Source organism: Convolutriloba macropyga, chromosome 1, assembly GCF_964194025.1.
Source record: "Convolutriloba macropyga chromosome 1, txConMacr16.3, whole genome shotgun sequence".
Lineage (NCBI taxonomy): Eukaryota > Metazoa > Xenacoelomorpha > Acoela > Convolutidae > Convolutriloba > Convolutriloba macropyga.
In genome coordinates this window covers 5,123,892-5,144,061 of record NC_134468.1, presented here as the reverse complement: position 1 = coordinate 5,144,061, position 20,170 = coordinate 5,123,892, and the positions used below count along the sequence as shown (strand labels likewise).

At 35.0% G+C, this 20,170-nt stretch overlaps 1 protein-coding gene across 1 annotated transcript in view; it reads left to right on the top strand.

The window, feature by feature from the left end:
- The first annotated feature begins 327 nt into the window (after positions 1-327).
- The window catches only part of LOC142358717 (tRNA modification GTPase MnmE-like), a 33,335-nt gene continuing 13,492 nt past the window's right edge, over positions 328-20,170 (top strand). Inside the window, 1 exon segment of the mRNA XM_075410254.1 lies at positions 328-732. Coding sequence (XP_075266369.1) covers positions 398-732 — 335 coding nt within the window. The 5' untranslated portion in view covers positions 328-397.

Here is a 20,170-nt window from a genome sequence, read left to right as displayed (position 1 = left end):
AAATTGAAAATTGAGGCAATTAATTAACGTTAAATCCCCCTTAATGAGTCATGCTACAAAAGGATCGAGCTCCCACCACTCCTGTATTTTGACACCAAGTGTTTCGACGTAAGTCGTTCATGTTTAAAAGTTTGAAACGCAATCAATTGTTTAGTTAAGTTATTTACTTGGTCTGAGTTCAAGATTTTTGGCGACGATAAACTTATCCACTTTCGGGCAACACGTATTGAACCGCGTGTTTTGAACATTGGGGTACTAGCCTCTGCCGATGGAAACGTGTGAGATGAGTGATTTGTACGATTGTGCTTTTATTGTGAAGCATTGGGATAGTTTTGAAAATTCTTGCTTAGAATTTCAATTTCTGTAAAATCTAGTAGTTTTTTGTTTTAAGTAGAAAATGAATGCTCTTAGTTGTACTTCATACAATGCGTGGCTAGCAGTTCGGATACAAGCTCGCGTTGCAGTAAGCAGGTTTTGTCATTGTCACGGAACTATCTTTGCATTGGCAACTCCGCGAATCAAATCAGCAATGGCTGTCATCAGAGCTACTGGAGCACAGTCTACCCAAATAATACACCAAATGACTAATCTAGAGCTAGCATGTGGTGTCAATAGTCTATCTGGTGTCGGAATGAAGAAAAGCAGGATAGTGCGGGCACGAGAGGCTTATCTCACGAAATTGTTTCGACCAATGCAACAACGGGATAAGAGCACTGTTGCCGCAAACAGCAGGTGTGTTGTCTTCCATTTGGGACTATCATATCTGTGGAGTAGTGAGCCACGAATGAATTAAACAGATGGTTGATGATGAAGTAATGGTTAAGTGACTCTGCTTGAAGTCCCTGAGAACTTCTGCCGTTTATCGAGAACCGCGAAGCGGTTCAAGATTTTAAGTCAGAATTTCGAAGTGACTCCTGCAGAGTCACTTAACCATGCTTAAAACACGAAACGCGCATGTTTTGAAATGGCAAAAGTCAACGGAATTCAACTTCTGGCTAAGTAGCGTCTTCTGGCATTTTGACTTCTGGCACTGCAGACTTTCGGCATTTTAAAATGTACACGTGAGTGTTTTAAGCTGTGTTAGATTATGTGCAATATTCAAAACTGTCATTTTTGTGGAAACCAAAGCGTAATGTTGTTTAATTGCTCTCAAACGAAGTAATGAGAATAATTGCTCTCTTACAGTAATGAGAAATTGTTGAAATATTTTTGTGTCGAAATAGAGAATAGAAGCTCAAAGGAAGAGTTGGAGTGGTATGGCTTTAAATGTTAGCTGCCGGCCTCTGGATTTAATACTCACGATTTTGAAATCCCAGAGGACTTGGGCAAATACGTTTTCGTAATCTGAGAAAGTTGTTACTTTTGTGTAGGGAAATAGTTTCAACGCGCTATAGGTCATTTTCAGATTTCTAACACCTTTTAACTTTTCTAAAAACAACTTGTTTTGGTTACCGCTGCTCCAAAATTGCCGATGAATTTTCAATTAAATGAAAATCCAGAAATTCTGCTGTCCATTTCAGCTCTTTTCACTTACAAATTGTATTTGCACTTAATTGAAAATTCATTGGCCATTTGAAAGCAGCCATTACGACAACTATATTGCCGAAAATTATAGTAAAAGTCCAAAGCGGTTCAACCATCTATTTTATATCTGTGAGCTGAGCGAATTTCTATTGCAGAGCCTTTGGTTTTTCTTGCAATTCATTTGATTTGAAGTTTAGTTAAGCGCTGCTGGATTTTTTTTACCACTCGGGAGTTATGATGAAATATTTTCTTGAATCGATCGAGTTATAAAACTAAGAGGAGACTCCTGCTTTTCGCCTTTTTAATTGTTGTTTATTGTGTGTGTGTGTGTGTTTGATGGGTTTAAGTGGCCTTTAATTGAACAAAAGCGTTGAAGGGTCTCTTCAGAACAATCGATGGAGCGTTTCAACTTATAGAGAATTTTTTTTAATAGCCGCACAGCGATAGCTGGGGCTATTATTGGCCTTCTCTTGGTTTTTTTTACAATTCAAAGAATTTGAATTGTATTGGGGCGCTGTCTTTTTTTTAAGATCTGTTCACACATTTTCATGATTTTTGAAGTCAAATTGGAGTAGTGATTTTGGTCACGCCGAAACAGGAAATGGAGCGAAAAAGCGAGTGGTTTTGCGGCGTGAACTTTTTTCGCTCTAATTTTAAAGTAGAGTGAGAAAACGGTGTTTGAACAAAAATTCGGTTTCTTGGTAGTGGTTTTTTGTTCGCATGCGGTAATTTCACTCTGATTTTTACTGTTTTTTCGATTTTTTGGATCGGATTTTTTTCTAAAAAGTTTTCCCAATCCATTCACAGCTCATTCTAGGCCTAGTTTTGTGTTTGAATTAAATTTTCATTTCTCACTAGTGGTTTTTTTTGTTCACATGCTGCATTTTGACATTGATTTTCTGTTTTTTTCTAATTTTTTTATCTGATTTTTTTTTTAAAATTGTTATCTCAATTCACTCATAGTCCTTTCTAGGTCTTGTTTTTCTATTTAGTCAATGAAAATTCTTTGAATTGTACGTCAGGACTTGTCCGGCTATGTTTTTTTATTTCGTCGTCATGATTTTTGTTACGACCATATGACGTCACAGCCACTTTTTGTTCATTCGTTCATGCAATTTCAACTGAATTGCATGTGACGTCATTTTTTGCTCTTAATGGAGCGAGTTTTTTTGTTCATGCGCGTGATTAAATTTTTGGTCACACTTGACTTACCTCACTCTCAAAAATGACTTCCTCACTTTGAAATTGACTTTTATTTACTTTAATTCAAAGAGATAAGGTCAAATGGATGTGTGTCACTCTAAATTAAGGTTATTTGAGATCAGCTAATAGAGGCAGCAATAACTTATACAGATTTTTAATCAAAATATAATAGATCAGCCTTCAATGAAAAGATGATTTTTTTTTGGTCTGTCTTTCTTACTATTTTTTTAGACTGCCGATCTACGAATCTATTGCGGCTATTTTCTGGCAATCTGCCAGCTATGTTTAAGATTGGTGCTAGATGTATTGTTTGTATTATGTTGTAATGGTTCATGATTGTTCGCAATCATTCATGGAAAAAAATTAACTGTATCACACGGTGTGCTGTGGAAATTTGTTTTGGAGTTGAAAATTGTGAAGACTTTATTTCACGAAAATCTTATCAGATATTGTTTTCCGCATTTTATTTGACTTTGTTGTACCTAAGTATAAGAAAGCATTTGTAAAAGAAAGAAATTGTATATTTCGTTTAGTGAGCAGTTGGCTGACCGTAAGTAAATTTTCACAACGAGACAATTCTAGAGAGCCTTTTAGCTGTGTTATCGAAAACTGCAGTTACATGTTTTGGGATAATTTTGAAGTCAAATTGAAGTTGTGATTTTCATCAACCAAAGCTGGAACTGGCGCGAAAAAGAGACGGGTTTTGGGGCATGCTGTTTTTCACTCTAATTTTATAGTACAGTAACAAAACTTGGCTTGAACAAAAGTGAGCTGTCTTCGCATGCACCATATTTACTCAGTGTTTTTCTTTGTTCGATTAGCATTTTTCCATATGTTGCTTACATAGTAACTGCATGATCTGTTTTTAATTTTTCACATTAATTTTTAATGTTGTAATTCAGGACTTGTCCTGTTGTTTAGTCATCTGACACTTTTTTATGCATTTTACCATACGGAAAATTTGAAAACTCCCAAGTTTCTTCAATGACTTCTTCCCCGCAGTAAATGCATTTGTCACGTCATTTCTTTCTCTGTGTTGGTCTCAAAGCTACGTACAACATGATTTCTGCGGTTTAAACAAATTTTGGCCAAAGGAGGAATGAGTGGCATTAAGGAATAAAATTTTAAGACTTTACGCTAATATTAAGTCCCCTTTTTTAAATTGCCAGTAAATTTTTGGCTCCCGGACAAATTCTTGCATGCATTCCAGACTAGACTGCTGTTTTTTCGAGGGTATCACTTCCTTGCCCATTTTTTGCTTGTCCTTAACCAATCTTTTTTACCAACTGATCACTTCGTTTTGTCATTTTGTCAAAAAGGTGGAAAACAAAAAAAATATTTTAGATCTATCTGTTTATGGCTAATTTTGAGCAAAATGACAAAAGTTATTTTTTTCACACCGACGTTTAGAAACTCAGAAAATGTATTTTTTAGAGATAGCTTCTCTGCAGACACTGTCGTATAAGCCGCGACCAAAAAGTATTGGTCAGGCTTTGCGTAGGTCTTCTCGATACATTACGAACTGGAACAAATTTAACCTGAAAAATGTTAAATAGTTTTATTTTCAATTTGATCAACTTTTGTTTGCGCAACGTTTGAAGTGGTTTTTGGCTCATTTTGATTTCAAACATTAAAAAGAACGACCCATGGATGTTGTCAACAGCTTCTTGTTCTCAGTAGGCTAATACTATGCTACTCTTTTTGCATATCATATGAATTAAACTTTGTATGAGTGAACAAAATTTATTCTCATTCCTTTATTTGATTAACTGTGCGTGAACGAAGTTCATAGCAATAATTGTAAACGTGTGTCTTTTTAATGCAAAATTTTCGCTTGACAGTTTCTTGTTTTTTCGAGTGTCTTTTACGCCCTTGATTTTTTTGCGTTTCGCGTGATCTAAAATTCTCTTTCAATCACAATTTCAAGCAGCTGAAGTCATTGGTTTCACTTCTTTTGGTATTCTTCCTCAATCGCCTCTCATTCACAACATTAAATTTGTGCCAAATTTTTTAGTTCCTAAGCAAGCACTGCCAATCCTAACTGGTTAATTGCTCTAGAAGAGAAGCATTTATTGTAAACGTGTGTGTTTTTTATGCAAAATTTTTTCTTGAACGTTTTTTGACATTTTGAGTGACTTTTACGCCCTTGAATTTCTGCGTTTTGCGTGATCTAAAGTTCGCTTTCATTCAGAATTTCAAGCATTTGAACTCAATTGGCGGCAATTTAATACTAAAAGTCTAATGAAAAGTGCGCCGGAACTGGTGCCATTTTTCACTTTAAATCTTAACAGTGGTATATGTTAACCTCTAATGTGGTTATTTGAAGCCCATTATTGAACTTCTTAGTCCCATTTAGGCTCCCCCCCCCGACTGGATCAGGCTGCAATTGATTGGAGCTCCCACTAGCTCCCGTTGGAGAGCAATTCTTCCGACGTCTAGTCGGTTATGTTAAAATTTTGTTATCAAGGAACGACGAATTCGGAATAGTTAGTCATACTGGAGTTAAACAAGCAACGAAAAACGAGTAGCTTTATAAGCGCGAACACCTAGTTATGAAGTAAAAGGCAGAGAAAACAGAATTGCTGAGTTTTTTGTGCAAACACGATGCTTTACTGCTTTTATTTTATCTGTTTTCAATATATGATTGCTTCACAGTTTTGATCAAGTTTTAGCCAATCATTTTTATTGTTCCTGATTCCAATTGATTGAATGACTTAATGAGATTGTTATAGGTAATTATTAGACATTTTTTTTAGTTCTGCTCCTATTCATAGTTTCTTTTTGATGATTTGAATTACTATCGTTAATGAGGATTGTTTGCTTTGTTATAAAGATTTTTGTTTTTTTTTTCGTGAAAACATAAACTCGAGGCTTCTAACCATTTAAAGATAATCTGTAATTCAAAATTTTTTTCATGTACTTTATATATTTGTGTACTTTATCCGGAACTGTTGTTCCCATTCATTACATTTTGAATAAATTCTGATGTCAATTGGCCCTTCTTTTTGTGGTTTTTACGTCCAACGTTTGCGTTGTTTCTCGAAAAATTTGGTCATTAATTTTTTAAATAAAAAGCTACGTTCTGAATTCTCAGCTATTGAATTTTTTGTCTGTGTGCCCTAAAGAAGTTGTTGACTTTTTTCAGGTGCTCTCAATATAGTACATCTGTTTGATTTTCTGTAAATGAACTAAATGGCTCTAACATCCTTGATTCTTTGAGTCGGCTATCAGATGTGAATTAGTTTCTTCTTTAGTGGTTTTTAAACAATCGTTGCCGCCTTTTTAGAGATGTTCTGAATTCCCGGCCGTTATTTTTTCTGCGTTCATTCTTGAAAGAATTAGTTGAATTATCTGATATTTTCGAACGAGTTTCTGAATTCCCGGCTGTTAGTTATCTTTTTCCTAAAAAGAAATACTTGACATCCTCTGTTTTTAAGAGATTTTCTGATTTCCCGGCTGTTATGTTTTTCTATTTCCAGAAATGGAAATAGTTAACATATCTCTTGTTTCTAAAGGAGGTTTCCTGAATTTCAGGCTGATTTCTTTTTTTTTTATTAAAAGAAATTAGGTGATATATCTCAGGTGCTCTTAGATAATGTATATCGTCCTCCTAAAGAGTTCTATTGATTTTACCAAATTGTGCATAGAACTTCGATTCTTTTTCAGATGTTTGCGCTTCTGTTAGTTCTACCAAAGCTTAGTTTTTTTTCTCATATGTGTTCTGTGTTTAATTCCTCTCAAACGAAGTTTGTACCAAGTATATTAGTCCTGATTTTTCGTCTGACCCGTTTGACTTTTCTGCCTCAGAAGCTAGTAGCTCAGAGCCAGGTAGCTCCTAGAGGGCATTAAGTGCTCTTAGAGCCCTTCAGTTCACTAGTCTCCACGTATGCGAATCACAGAAACTGTTTTGGAGACTTATGGTGAGAAGGGCGATTCTTAGATGTTGATCCCCCCACATTCCCCCTCCCCCCACATCAACCCCTTCTCTCACCAAACCCCTCGCCCTAATACACACCCCTGCACATCGTTCAGCCCGTGAGGAGCCCATGCAGCCAGAGACCCCCTCCCCTATCAGCCCCGTGCACCCCCCTCTCGCCACCTCAATTATACTAAAGCTAGCCTCACTAAACCGTGGCAATCGCTCGCAGTTGTATGAGAGCAATTCACCCGACGTTAGTCGCTTATGTTTGCAAATTAATTTCTTGAGCGTTTTAATTTATGTATCAATTTATGCTATGAGATTTCTTTCTAATAGAACGATTTCAAAATGTAGTTGTGTTGTAATAGGATTGACGCTACTTTTCAAAAGCCAACAGAGTTTGCTATATGTACCCTCGTTGTATGTCACTATAGTTTTGCCTATTTTAGCGGCAGGGGTTGGGTCGCTCGGTTCAATCGGTTCTCACATATGTTTTTGTGATAATTACGATACAATAATCGTTTCTTCTACAATGTCTAAACTTTTGGGCCTATTTGCTTTTTTCTTAAGAACAAACGTCTAAGGTAATTAAATAAGCGACAAATGTAGAATTGTGGCCACATGTTTTGTAATTAATAACCCAGGAGTCGCCGTGCTAGATTTCAATAGGTCAAAAAGTTGGCCATTATTTTATTCACTCTTTTCCGCTTTGTACTCTGACTGAAATCATTCCGACTGTTTCATGCTCTCTTTTTGTTGTTTTATCTAGAATAGTTTGACGAATAGTTCCTCAGCTCAGCGAATTTGCGACTAATTGATTTTTTAACCACATAATCGAAATAATTAAGACAATAAGACAGCGATTGCTTCAGTGTCCAAAAATATGAATCAGTGAAGTTATCCGTGGATACAAAGCAAAGGGTAAATTTTCTTTAATAGCCGCGCAGCGATAGCTGAGGCTATTATTGGCCTTCTCTTGGTTTTTTCGTAGTCAAGATGTTTGTTACGACCATAGGACGTCACAACCACTTCAAATCTGCTTTTTGTTCATTCGTTCATGCAATTCCAACAGAATTTCGTGCGTGACGTCATTTTTCGTTTTTAGTGGAGCGAGTTTTTTGTTCATTTGCGTGATTAAATTTTTGATCACACTTGACTTACGTCACTCACAAAAATGACTTTGAAATTGACTTTTATTTACTTTAATTCAAAGAGATAAGGTCAAATGGGTGTGTGTCACTCTAAATGAAGTTTATTAGAGAGCAGCTAATAGAGGCAGCAGAAACTTATACAGATTTTTAATCAATTTATAACGTATCAGCCTTCAATGAAAAGACGAATTCTTTTGGTCGTGCTTTACTGTTTTTTTTGAGACTGCAGATCTACGAAGCTACTGCGGCTATTTTCTAGCAATTTGCCAGCTATGTTCTTGATTTTTATCTTTTTTTAATTAAAGCGTTATTTTTTTTCATTTTTTTAAACTTTTTTCTACGCATATTTGCTGATGTTTTCTCGTCATGTTATTTTTCTGTGATAAGCAGACAGTACCAAAGCGATCTTTCAATTGAAATCCATCAAATTTGTTTAGAAATTCTACTTTTATGAAAAATTATGCAAAACAAGGTGAAATTCATATACAAAAACAGTACTGAACTAATGAATCAAAACCGATGACAACACAAAAAACTTATGTTTTTTTCAGTTTTTTAGCACACCCTTTTGATAACCGTTACCAAAATTTTAAGGGCGACGAAATACTGAATTTTCATTATGTGATTGTGTTGTAATGTTTTCGGCGCTTTTTTTCATAAACCAACAGAGTTTGCTATATATGCCCTCATTTCATGTCACTATAGTTTTTGTCTATTTTAGTAGCATGGGGTGTGTACTTTCTCAGGTCGCTAGGTTTATTCTGGGTTATCACATGTTTTTTTAATATTCTGCTAGAATGATAGTTGATTAGACAATGTGAAATTTTGGGCTAATTTTCTTTTTTCACAACAGCAAACGTCCGAATGAAATAGGCGAAGTTGTTTGCATTGTCGCCACATCATTTTTCGTGATTAATAACCCAGGAGTCGCCGTGCTATTTTTCAAAAGGTCAAAAAGGTCATTATTTGATTTTACTCTCGTTCGCTTTTTCTACCCTTGACTGAAATCATTTGGACTCTTGCATGCTTTTTCTTTTTGTTGTTTTTATCTAGAATGGTTTGACAAATAGTTGCTCAGCTCAGAATTGCAGACAATTTTAACTGATTGATTTTTAAACCACATAATCGAAATCAATAAGACATGGATTGCTTCAGTGTAGAAAAATGTTGATCAGTGAAGTTATCTGTGGATAAAAAGCAAAGGGTAAATTTTCTTGATTTTTGTCTTTTTTGATTGGATAGACTATGAGACTGTTAAAAGCAGGCGGTACCAAGGACAGTGATCTTTAAATTGTAAGCCATCAAATTTGTTTGCAATCCTACGTCTTATAATTATGTTAAATAAGGTAAAATTTACAGAAACCAACGCGAATGAGCTGAAGAAGTCCAATCAAAACCTATAATAACACAACTTGTTTTATTGTCGGTTTTTAGTTACAAGCTTATTAACCGTTATCAATATTTTAAGGGCGACGAAATACTGAATTTTCATCATGTGATTGTGCTGTAATGTTTCGGCGCTACTTTTCATAAACCAACGGAGTTTACTATATATGCCCTCATTTCATGTCACTATAGTTTTTGTCTATTTTAGTAGCATGGGGTGTGTACTTTCTCAGGTCGCTAGGTTTATTCTGGGTTATCACATGTTTTTTTAATATTCTGCTAGAATAATAGTTGATTAGACAATGTGAACTTTTGGGCTAATTTTCTTTTTTCACAACAGCAAACGTCTGAATGAAATAGGCGAAGTTGTTTGAATTGTCGCCACATCATTTTTCGTGATTAATAACCCAGGAGTCGCCGTGCTATTTTTCAAAATGCCAAAAATGTCATTATTTGATTTTACTCTCGTTCGCTTTTTCTACCCTTGACTGAAATCATTTGGACTCTTGTATGCTTTTTCTTTTTGTTGTTTTATCTAGAATGGTTTGACGAATAGTTGCTCAGCTCAGAGAATTGGAGACAATTTTAACTGATTGATTTTTAAACCACGTAATTGAAATCAATAAGACATGGATTGCTTCAGTGTAGAAAAATGTCGATAAGTGAAGTTATCTGTGGATACAAAGCAAAGGGTAAATTTTCTTCATGATTTTTGTCTTTTTTGATTAGATAGACTTTGAGACTGTTAAAAGCAGGCGGTACCAAGGACAGTGATCTTTAAATTGTAAGCCATCAAATTTGTTTGCAATCCTACTTCTTATAATTATGTTAAATAAGGTAAAATTTATAGAAACCAACGCTAATGAGCTGAAGAAGCCCAATCAAAACCGATAATAACTCAACTTGTTTTATTGTCGGTTTTTAGTTACAAGCTTTTGATAACCGTTATCAATATTTTAAGGGCGAAGAAATACTGAATTTTCATTATGTGATTGTGCTGTAATGTTTTGGGCGCTACTTTTCATAAACCAACAGAGTTTGCTATATATGCCCTTGTTTCATGTCACTATAGTTTTTGTCTATTTTAGTAGCATGGGGTGTGTGCTTTCTCAGGTCGCTATGTTTATTCTGGGTTATCACATGTTTTCTTTTTTAATATTCAGCTAGAATAATAGTTGATTTGACAATATGATTTTTTGGGCTAATTTTCTTTTTTCACAACAGCAAACGTCTGAATGAAATAGGCGAAGTTGTTTGAATTGTCGCCACATCATTTTTTGTGATTAATAACCCAGGAGTCGCCGTGCTATATTTCAAAGGTCAAAAGTTCCTTATTTGATTTTACTCTCGTTCGCTTTTTCTACCCTTGACTGAAATCATTTGGACTCTTGCATGCTTTTTCTTTTTGTTGTTTTTATCTAGAATGGTTTGACAAATAGTTGCTCAGCTCAGAGAGTTGGAGACATTTTTAACTGATTGATTTTTAAACCACGTAATCGAAATCAATAAGACATGGATTGCTTCAGCGTAGAAAAATGTCGATCAGTGAAGTTATCTGTGGATACAAAGCAAAGGGTAAATCTTCATGATTTTTGTCTTTTTTGATTAGATAGACTATGAGACTGTTAAAAGCAGGCGGTACCAAAGACAGTGATCTTTAAATTGTAGGCCATCAAATTTGTTTGCAATCCTACTTCTTATAATTATGTTAAATAAGGTAAAATTTATAGAAACCAGCGCTAATGAGCTGAAGAAGCCCAATGAAAACCGATAATAACCCAACTTGTTTTTTTGTCGGTTTTTAGTTACACCCTTTTGATAACCGTTATCAAAATTTTAAGGGCGACGAAATACTGAATTTTCATTATGTGATTGTGCTGTAATGTTTTCGGCGCTGCTTTTCATAAACCAACAGAGTTTGCTATATATGCCCTCATTTCATGTCACTATAGTTTTTGTCTATTTTAGTAGCATGGGGTGTGTACTTTCTCAGGTCGCTATGTTTCTTTCAGGGTTATCACATGTTTTTAATATTCTGATAGAATAACAGTTGATTAGACAATGTGAACTTCTGGGCTAATTTTCTTTATTCACAACAGCAAACGTCTGAATGAAATAGGCAAAGTTGTTTGAATTGTCGCCACATCATTTTTCGTGATTAATAACCCAGGAGTCGCCGTGCTATTTTTCAAAAGGTCAAAAAGGTCATTATTTGATTTTACTCTCGTTCGCTTTTTCTACCCTTGACTGAAATCATTTGGACTCTTGCATGCTTTTTCTTTTTGTTGTTTTTATTTAGAATGGTTTGACAAATAGTTGCTCAGCTCAGAGAATTGGAAACAATTTTAACTGATTGATTTTTAAACCACATAATCGAAATCAATAAGACATGGGTTGCTTCAGTGTAGAAAAATGTTGATCAGTGAAGTTATCTGTTGATAAAAAGCAAAGGGTAAATTTTCTTGATTTTTGTCTTTTTTGATTGGATAGACTATGAGACTGTTTAAAGCAGGCGGTACCAAGGACAGTGATCTTTAAATTGTAAGCCATCAAATTTGTTTGCAATCCTACTTCTTATAATTATGTTAAATAAGGTAAAATTTGTAGAAACCAACGCTAATGAGCTGAAGGAGCCCAATCAAAACCAATAATAACACAACTTGTTTTATTGTCGGTTTTTAGTTACAAGCTTTTGATAACCGTTATCAATATTTTAAGGGCGACGAAATACTGAATTTTGATTATGTGATTATGCTGTAATGTTTTCGGCGCTACTTTTCATAAACCAACAGAGTTTGCTATATATGACCTCATTTCATTTCACTATAGTTTTTGTCTATTTTAGTAGCATGGGGTGTGTACTTTCTCAGGTCGCTAGGTTTATTCAGGGTTATCACATGTTTTTTTAATATTCTGATAGAATAACAGTTGATTAGACAATGTGAACTTCTGGGCTAATTTTCTTTATTCACCACAGCAAACGTCTGAATGAAATAGGCAAAGTTGTTTGAATTGTCGCCACATCATTTTTCGTGATTAATAACCCAGGAGTCGCCGTGCTATTTTTCAAAAGGTCAAAAAGGTCATTATTTGATTTTACTCTCGTTCGCTTTTTCTACCCTTGACTGAAATCATTGGGACTCTTGCATGCTTTTTCTTTTTGTTGTTTTATCTAGAATGGTTTGACGAATAGTTGTTCAGCTCAGAGAATTGGAGACAATTTTAACTGATTGATTTTTAAACCACGTAATCGAAATCAATAAGACATGGATTGCTTCAGTGTAGAAAAATGTCGATCAGTGAAGTTATCTGTGGATACAAAGCAAAGGGTAAATCTTCATGATTTTTGTCTGTTTTGATTAGATAGACTATGAGACTGTTAAAAGCAGGCGGTACCAAAGACAGTGATCTTTAAATTGTAAGCCATCAACTTTGTTTGCGATCCTACTTCTTATAATTATGTTAAATAAGGTAAAATTTGTAGAAACCAACGCTAATGAGCTGAAGGAGCCCAATCAAAACCGATAATAACACAACTTGTTTTATTGTCGGTTTTTAGTTACAAGCTTTTGATAACCGTTATCAATATTTTAAGGGCGACGAAATACTGAATTTTCATTATGTGATTATGCTGTAATGTTTCGGGCGCTACTTTTCATAAACCAACAGAGTTTGCTATATATGACCTCATTTCATGTCACTATAGTTTTTGTCTATTTTAGTAGCATGGGGTGTGTACTTTCTCAGGTCGCTAGGTTTATTCAGGGTTATCACATGTTTTTTTTAATATTCTGATAGAATAACAGTTGATTAGACAATGTGAACTTCTGGGCTAATTTTCTTTATTCACCACAGCAAACGTCTGAATGAAATAGGCAAAGTTGTTTGAATTGTCGCCACATCACTTTTCGTGATTAATAACCCAGGAGTCGCCGTGCTATTTTTCAAAAGGTCAAAAAGGTCATTATTTGATTTTACTATCGTTCGCTTTTTCTACCCTTGACTGAAATCATTTGAACTCTAGCATGCTTTTTTTGTTGTTTTATCTAGAATGGTTTGACGAATAGTTGCTCAGCTCAGAGAATTGGAGCCAATTTTAACTGATTGATTTTTAAACCACGTAATCGAAATCAATAAGACATGGATTGCTTCAGTGTAGAAAAATGTCGATCAGTGAAGTTATCTGTGGATACAATGCGAAGGGTAAATTTTCTTCATGATTTTTGTCTTTTTCGATTAGATAGACTATGAGACTATTAAAAGCAGGCGGTACCAAAGACAGTGATCTTTAAATTGTAAGCCATCAACTTTGTTTGCGATCCTACTTCTTATAATTATGTTAAATGAGGTAAAATTTGTAGAAACCAACGCTAATGAGCTGAAGGAGCCCAATCAAAACCGATAATAACACAACTTGTTTTATTGTCGGTTTTTAGTTACAAGCTTTTGATAACCGTTATCAATATTTTAAGGGCGACGAAATACTGAATTTCCATTATGTGATTATGCTGTAATGTTTTCGGCGCTACTTTTCATAAACCAACAGAGTTTGCTATATATGACCTCATTTCATGTCACTATAGTTTTTGTCTATTTTAGTAGCATGGGCTGTGTACTTTCTCAGGTCGCTAGGTTTATTCAGGGTTATCACATGTTTTTTTTAATATTCTGCTAGAATAATAGTTGATTAGACAATGTGAACTTTTGGGCTAATTTTTTTCACAACAGCAAACGTCTGAATGAAATAGGCGAAGTTGTTTGAATTGTCGCCACATCATTTTTCATGATTAATAACCCAGGAGTCGACGTGCTTTTTTTCAAAAGGTCAAAAAGGTCATAATTTGATTTTACTCTCGTTCGCTTTTTCTACCCTTGACTGAAATCATTTGGACTCTTGCATGCTTTTTCTTTTTGTTGTTTTATCTAGAATGGTTTGACGAATAGTTGCTCAGCTCAGAGAATTGGAGACAATTTTAACTGATTGATTTTTAAACCACGTAATCGAAATCAATAAGACATGGATTGCTTCAGTGTAGAAAAATGTCGATCAGTGAAGTAATCTGTGGATACAAAGCGAAGGGTAAATTTTCTTCATGATTTTTGTATTTTTCGATTAGATAGACTATGAGACTGTTAAAAGCAGGCGGTACCAAAGACAGTGATCTTTAAATTGTAAGCCATCAACTTTGTTTGCGATCCTACTTCTTATAATTATGTTAAATAAGGTAAAATTTGTAGAAAGCAACGCTAATTAGCTGAAGGAGCCCAATCAAAACCGATAATAACACAACTTGTTTTATTGTCGGTTTTTAGTTACAAGCTTTTGATAACCGTTATCAATATTTTAAGGGCGACGAAATACTGAATTTTCATTATGTGATTATGCTGTAATGTTTTCGGCGCTACTTTTCATAAACCAACAGAGTTTGCTATATATGACCTCATTTCATGTCACTATAGTTTTGGTCTATTTTAGTAGCATGGGGTGTGTACTTTCTCAGGTCGCTAGGTTTATTCAGGGTTATCACATGTTTTTTTAATATTCTGATAGAATAACAGTTGATTAGACAATGTGAACTTCTGGGCTAATTTTCTTTATTCAGCACAGCAAACGTCTGAATGAAATAGGCAAAGTTGTTTGAATTGTCGCCACATCATTTTTCGTGATTAATAACCCAGGAGTCGCCGTGCTATTTTTCAAAAGGTCAAAAAGGTCATTATTTGATTTTACTCTTGTTCGCTTTTTCTACCCCTGACTGAAATCATTTGGACTCTAGCATGCTTTTTTTTGTTGTTTTATCTAGAATGGTTTGACGAATAGTTGCTCAGCTCAGAGAATTGGAGACAATTTTAACTGATTCATTTTTAAACCACGTAATCGAAATCAATAAGACATGGATTGCTTCAGTGTAGAAAAATGTCGATCAGTGAAGTTATCTGTCGATACAAAGCGAAGGGTAAATTTTCTTCATGATTTTTGTCTTTTTCGATTAGATAGACTATGAGACTGTTAAAAGCAGGCGGTACCAAAGACAGTGATCTTTAAATTGTAAGCCATCAACTTTGTTTGCGATCCTACTTCTTATAATTATGTTAAATAAGGTAAAATTTGTAGAAACCAACGCTAATGAGCTGAAGGAGCCCAATCAAAACCGATAATAACACAAGTTGTTTTATTGTCGGTTTTTAGTTACAAGCTTTTGATAACCGTTATCAATATTTTAAGGGCGACGAAATACTGAATTTTCATTATGTGATTATGCTGTAATGTTTTCGGCGCTACTTTTCATAAACCAACAGAGTTTGCTATATATGCCCTCATTTCATGTCACTATAGTTATTGTCTATTTTAGTAGCATGGGGTGTGTACTTTCTCAGGTCGCTAGGTTTATTCTGGGTTATCACATGTTTTTTTTAATATTCTGCTAGAATAATAGTTGATTAGACAATGTGAACTTTTGGGCTAATTTTTTTTTCACAACAGCAAACGTCTGAATGAAATAGGCGAAGTTGTTTGAATTGTCGCCACATCTTTTTTCGTGATTAATAACCCAGGAGTCGCCGTGCTCTATTTCAAAAGGTCAAAAAGGTCATTGTTTGATTTTACTCTCGTTCGCTTTTTCTACCCTTGACTGAAATCATTTGGACTCTTGCATGCTTTTTCTTTTTGTTGTTTTATCTAGAATGGTTTGACGAATAGTTGCTCAGCTCAGAGAATTGGAGACAATTTTAACTGATTGATTTTTAAACCACGTAATCGAAATCAATAAGACATGGATTGCTTCAGTGTAGAAAAATGTCGATCAGTGAAGTTATCTGTGGATACAAAGCAAAGGGTAAATTTTCTTGATTTTCGTCTTTTTTGATTAGATAGACTATGAGACTGTTAAAAGCAGGCGGTACGAAAGACAGTGATCTTTAAATTGTAAGCCATCAAATTTGTTTGCAATCCTACTTCTTATAATTATGTTAAACAAGGTAAAATTTATAGAAACCAACGCTAATGAGCTGAAGAAGCCCAATGAAAACCGATATTAACCCAACTTGTTTTATTGTCGGTTTTTAGTTACACCCTTTTGATAACTGTTATCAAAATTTTAAGGGCAACGAAATACTGAATTTTCATTATGTGATTGTGCTGTAATGTTTTCGGCGCTACTTTTCATAAACCAACAGAGTTTGCTATATATGCCCTCATTTCATGTCACTATAGTTTTTGTCTATTTTAGTAGCATGGGGTGTGTACTTTCTCAGGTCGCTAGGTTTATTCTGGGTTATCCCAGGTTTTTTTAAATATTCTGCTAGAATAATAGTTGATTAGACAATGTGAACTTTTGGGCTAATTTTCTTTTTTCACAACAGCAAACGTCTGAATGATATAGGCGAAGTTGTTTGAATTGTCGCCACATCATTTTTCGTGATTAATAACCCAGGAGTTGCCATGCTATTTTTCAAAAGGTCAAAAAGGTCATTATTTGATTTTACTCTCGTTCGCTTTTTCTACCCTTGACTGAAATCATTTGGACTCTTGCATGCTTTTTCTTTTTGTTGTTTTATCTAGAATGGTTTGACGAATAGTTGCTCAGCTCAGAGAATTGCAGACAATTTTAAATGATTGATTTTTAAACCACATAATCGAAATCAATAAGACATGGGTTGCTTCAGTGTAGAAAAATGTCGATCAGTGAAGTTATCTGTGGATAAAAAGCAAAGGGTAAATTTTCTTCATGATTTTTGTCTTTTTTGATTAGATAGACTATGAGACTGTTAAAAGCAGGCGGTACCAAAGACGGTGATCTTTAAATTGTAAGCCATCAAATTTGTCTGCAATCCTACTTCTTATAATTATGTTGAATAAGGTAAAATTTATAGAAACCAACGCTAATGAGCTGAAGAAGCCCAATGAAAACCCATAATAACCCAACTTGTTTTATTGTCGGTTTTTAGTTACACCCCTTTGATAACTGTTATCAAAATTTTAAGGGCAACGAAATACTGAATTTTCATTATGTGATTGTGCTGTATTGTTTTCGGCGCTACTTTTCATAAACCAACAGAGTTTGCTATATATGCCCTCATTTCATGTCACTATAGTATTTGTCTATTTTAGTAGCATGGGGTGTGTACTTTCTCAGGTCGCTAGGTTTTTTCTGGGTTATCAAATGTTTTTTTTAATATTCTGCTAGAGTAATAGTTGATTAGACAATGTGAACTTTTGGGCTAATTTTTTTTTCACAACAGCAAACGTCTGAATTAAATAGGCGAAGTTGTTTGAATTGTCGCCACATCATTTTTCATGATTAATAACCCAGAAGTCGACGTGCTTTTTTTCAAAAGGTCAAAAAGGTCATAATTTGATTTTACTCTCGTTCGCTTTTTCTACCCTTGACTGAAATCATTTGAACTCTTGCATGCTTTTTCTTTTTGTTGTTTTATCTAGAATGGTTTGACGAATAGTTGCTCAGCTCAGAGAATTGGAGACAATTTTAACTGATTGATTTTTAAACCACGTAATCGAAATCAATAAGACATGGATTGCTTCAGTGTAGAAAAATGTCGATCAGTGAAGTTATCTGTGGATACAAAGCAAAGGGTAATTTTTCTTCATGATTTTTGTCTTTTTTGATTAGATAGACTATGAGACTGTTAAAAGCAGGCGGTACCAAGGACAGTGATCTTTAAATTGTCAGCCATCAAATTTGTTTGCAATCCTATTTCTTATATTTATGTTAAATAAGGTAAAACTTATAGAAACCAGCGCTAATGAGCTGAAGAAGCCCAATGAAAACCGATAATAACCCAACTTGTTTTATTGTCGGTTTTTAGTTACACCCTATTGATAACCGTTATCAAAATTTTAAGGACGACGAAATACTGAATTTTCATTATGTGATTGTGCTGTAATGTTTTCGGCGCTACTTTTCATAAACGAACAGAGTTTGCTATATATGCCCTCATTTCTTGTCACTATAGTTTTTGTCAATTTTAGTAGCATGGGGTGTGTACTTTCTCAGGTCGCTAGGTTTATTCTGGGTTATCACATGTTTTTTTTCTGCTAGAATAATAGTTGACTAGACAATGTGAACTTTTGGGCTAATTTTCTTTTTTCACAACAGCGACTCTTGCATGCTTTTTCTTTTTGTTGTTTTATCTAGAAGGGTTTGACGAATAGTTGCTCAGCTCAGAGAATTGGAGACAATTTTAACTGATTGATTTTTAAACCACGTAATCGAAATCAATAAAACATGGATTGCTTCAGTGTAGAAAAATGTCGATCAGTGAAGTTATCTGTGGATATAAAGCAAAGGGTGATTTTTCTTCATGATTTTTGTCTTTTTTGATTAGATAGACTATGAGACTGTTAAAAGCAGGCGGTACCAAGGACATTGATCTTTAAACTGTAAGCCATCAAATTTGTTTGCAATCCTACTTCTTATAATTATGTTAAATAAGGCAAAATTTATAGAAACCAACGCTAATGAGCTGAAGAAGCCCCATCAAAACCGATAATAACACAACTTGTTTTATTGTCGGTTTTTAGTTACACCCTTTTGATAACATTTATCAAAATTTTAAGGGCGTCTAAGAGAGCCTTCAAAATTGAGGTAACAAAGGCGTTTTGGTTTCCTCTGAAAACTCAAATATTCCTTGCTTTTGGATTTTTAAAACTTGTAAGTAACAGTTGCCATTTTCGCAGCATGTTCAGCGTCGTCACTCATTTAGGTAAGCAACAAACTGTACACGCAAGCCTGCTCTCGCTCCAAGTTTTACAAAAGATAATCAACCTTTCGACGTCGCTAACCGGTTTCGACAATTTTCAGCGTGTTCGTTGTCTGCTAGATCAAATTGATTCACTGCGGAGTAGCTGCATTTTTTCTCCGTCTATAATTTTTCTCCAAGCATTTTTCTCCAAGCTAGTAACTAAAACGACGAGGTTCATACGTTTTAGTTACTAGTTTTCAGTCATATACCAAGCCACGTGAGTTAATGGCCGAATTTTTTTTAATACACACAATTCAATCTGCAAACGCCTGGGCTACTTCCTTGGAGCCCAGAGTTCTTTTAAGCGCAGGCACATGACTAGGCTTCTTCATTGAGAATATCGGTATAGCAATCTCCCAGAAGTTTTAACGCCAGCTGGCTACTGGTTGTTGGCTGACACGCCCTACTTACTTTTGCAAGGGTACTGCTTTTTGGTCCACAAGTCCTACCTGGTTATCTGCATAGATGTACCTACCTTACTCCGTCTTTCCCATCCGTAGTAGTAGTTAATTTGTCTTTAGTGTCGGTACAAGACGCTTATCCCGTCCCCTCAAGGATAATTTCGGACTCTAAGACCACTTCCTGCCGGCCGATGACCAGTTCGGCGTCTCATTGTGCGGACCAATCTCATGCATACCCATAATTTCCAGATGAACTTTGGCTTGTGGCTATCCTTTGTCAACACATTCAAATGGAGCCAAAATTTTTCTGACAAAGGTACCAAGTTCTAAGTTTGCATCAGTTCCTTTAAGATCAGACTGTGAAATTGATAAGGTCTTCTCTTTCAAGATTTCAAAACTAACTCACTGTTGTTGATCCCCTTCTGTAGGATAAATTAGAGACGCAACGTCTGCATTGGCGAGAAATCTGAACCAGGCGTGATTCTTAACAGAGTTGCGAGACGGACGATAGTCTTGACCTGTCAATATCACATCCCCTGTAATTGTATCATCCTCCCCTTAGTGGTTCGCAAATCCGATCTTTAATGATAACTTTTTTTGTACTCTTCGACCCCTTTTCTCAGAAACTCTGCTCAATTTTGCCGCGTGATTAAGTGCTCTCGAACGAAGTTTGTAGCAATTATTGTAAACGTGTTGGTCTTTTTGCGACTAGAAAATCTGACGAGGAAAAATTTGACGAGGAAAATCAAGATTCTACAGGTTTTTTGGCTGAAGTCATGACTTGAAATTTGACTTTTGTTTTCGAACATTGACTTCTGTTTTAG